Below are 1980 nucleotides of genomic sequence, written 5' to 3' on the forward strand. Positions count from 1 at the left end.
AGTTTTGCAGACTTCATGGGAGCCGCATTGAGCGCAGAAACTGATATCAAGAGGCGTGAGGATGAAAACAAGAACAAAAGGCCGATGATCAATCAATCTATTCAGAACGGTCCCAAGTTTAAGAAAACAAACTACTCAGAGGGTCTTTCAAAGGGAGTTCTGGCAATACTGGCAATAGAGAAGGGAAGTGGTGTGACACCTGTAAACAGTATCATATCGGAGAATGCTATCAGAAGTCAGGGGCATGTTTTAACTGCGGAAAAGTGGGCCATCGAATTAGAGATTGTCCAGACAACAAGGACAAAGTAACAAGGCCTAGAAAACAACAAGAAAACAAGACTAATGCTCGGGTCTATGCAATAACCCAAGAGGAAGCCGATAACAGCAATGAAGTGGCGGCAGGTACCAGCTTACTCAATAAAATGCCTGCATATACTTTGTTTGATTGTGGTGCCACACATTCATTTGTGTCTAGAAGATTTGCCAAAAAGTTTAAACTTGTGCATGATATTCTTGGTGAACCGTTAAGAGTAGCAACACCTGCCAGCAAAACAATTGAAACCCAAAAAGTGTATCGAAATTGTGAAATTTTTATCAATGAACAAACTTTTGAAGTGGAATTAATTCAACTCAATATGGTTGAGTTTGACATTATCCTCGGAATGGACTGGTTAGCTAAAAACCATGTCATTGTGGACTGTCAAAAGAAAGAAATTAGACTTCATACTCCTACTAAAGAAGAAGTTTTATTTCACGGGAAATCCAAAGAAAGAAAATTCCTACTGTCAGCTTCGCAAGCCTGGAAGGCTGTAAAGGGAGGAGAAGAAATTTACCTGGCAGTAATCAATGAAGTCAAAGAAGAAGAAGTCCCAAAGTTGGAAGAAATCCCAATTGTTCAAGAATTTCCAGATGTTTTTCCTGAGGAACTACCGGGTGAAATACCCGATAGAGAAATAGAATTTGAAATCAATTTGGTCCCTGGTGCTGCACCAATATCAAAGGCACCATACCGAATGGCTCCAGCTGAATTAAAGGAGTTAAAGGAGCAACTCCAAGAATTGTTGGACAAGAAGCAGATCCGCCCTAGTGCATCTCCGTGGGGAGCCCTAGTGCTTTTCATAAAGAAAAAGGACGGAAGCATGAGGCTATGTATAAGCCAAGGTCTTCTCAAAACTAGATCTGGTTACCATCAGTAGAAGGTCAAAGCGGAAGACATCCCTAAAACTGCTTTCAGGACAAGATATGGACATTACGAATTCACAGTAATGCCTTTTGGTCTAACAAATGCTCCTGCAGCATTCTTGGACCTGATGAATCGGGTATTCAAACCATACCTCGACAAGTTCGTGGTTGTCTTCATAGATGATATCCTGGTGTACTCACCAAGTGAAGAAGAGCACAAAGAACATCTGTGTCTCACTTTGCAGACACAACGGGAGAAGGAACTATATGCCGAATTCAAGAAGTGTGAATTTTGGTTGAAAAGTGTGGCGTTTCTAGGTCATATAATTTCTGAATATGGGGTGTCAGTAGACCCTAAGAAGGTGGAAGCAATCAAGGATTGGCCACAACCAAAGACAGTGACTGAAGTAAGAAGTTTTCTGGGATTAGCAGGCTACTATAGAAAATTTGTGGAAGGATTTTCTTCAATAGCCATTCCACTCACCAAAATTACTCAGAAAAATTCGAAATTCATTTGGAATGAAGCTTGTGAAAAGAGTTTTGAAACCCTGAAGACAAAACTCGCATCCACACCAGTACTCATTCTTCCCGAGGATGGTAAGAATTTCACTGTATACAGTGACGCATCAAAGGAAGGATTGGGGTGTGTGCTTATGAAAGAGGGTCAGGTAATTTCTTATGCCTCATGGCAATTGAAACCACATGATCAGAATTACCCCACTCATGACTTGGAGTTAGCCGCAGTAGTATTTGCACTTAAAATCTAGAGGTACTATCTTTATGGGGTAAAATGAGAAA

At 40.8% G+C, this 1980-nt stretch overlaps 1 protein-coding gene across 1 annotated transcript; it reads left to right on the top strand.

Annotated features, from left to right (window-relative positions):
* Positions 1 to 422: 422 nt before the first annotated feature.
* LOC140817876 (uncharacterized) lies at positions 423 to 1196 on the top strand. Its single transcript, XM_073177670.1, has 2 exons — positions 423 to 933; positions 1024 to 1196. Exons 1-2 carry the CDS (start codon positions 423 to 425, stop codon positions 1194 to 1196), a joined length of 684 nt encoding a protein of 227 aa, XP_073033771.1.
* Positions 1197 to 1980: the final 784 nt, after the last annotated feature.

Source organism: Primulina eburnea, chromosome 17 (genome assembly GCF_022965805.1).
Source record: "Primulina eburnea isolate SZY01 chromosome 17, ASM2296580v1, whole genome shotgun sequence".
Classification (NCBI taxonomy): domain Eukaryota; kingdom Viridiplantae; phylum Streptophyta; class Magnoliopsida; order Lamiales; family Gesneriaceae; genus Primulina; species Primulina eburnea.

What these genes read in the sequence shown, in the direction of transcription:
- LOC140817876 (XM_073177670.1), top strand. Translation starts at nt 423, where the DNA reads ATGCCTGCATATACTTTGTTTGATTGTGGTGCCACACATTCATTTGTG. An exon ending in TTTTCCTGAGGAACTACCGG is followed by an intron (nt 934 to 1,023) that starts GTGAAATACCCG and finishes GAATGGCTCCAG; the next exon opens with CTGAATTAAAGGAGTTAAAG.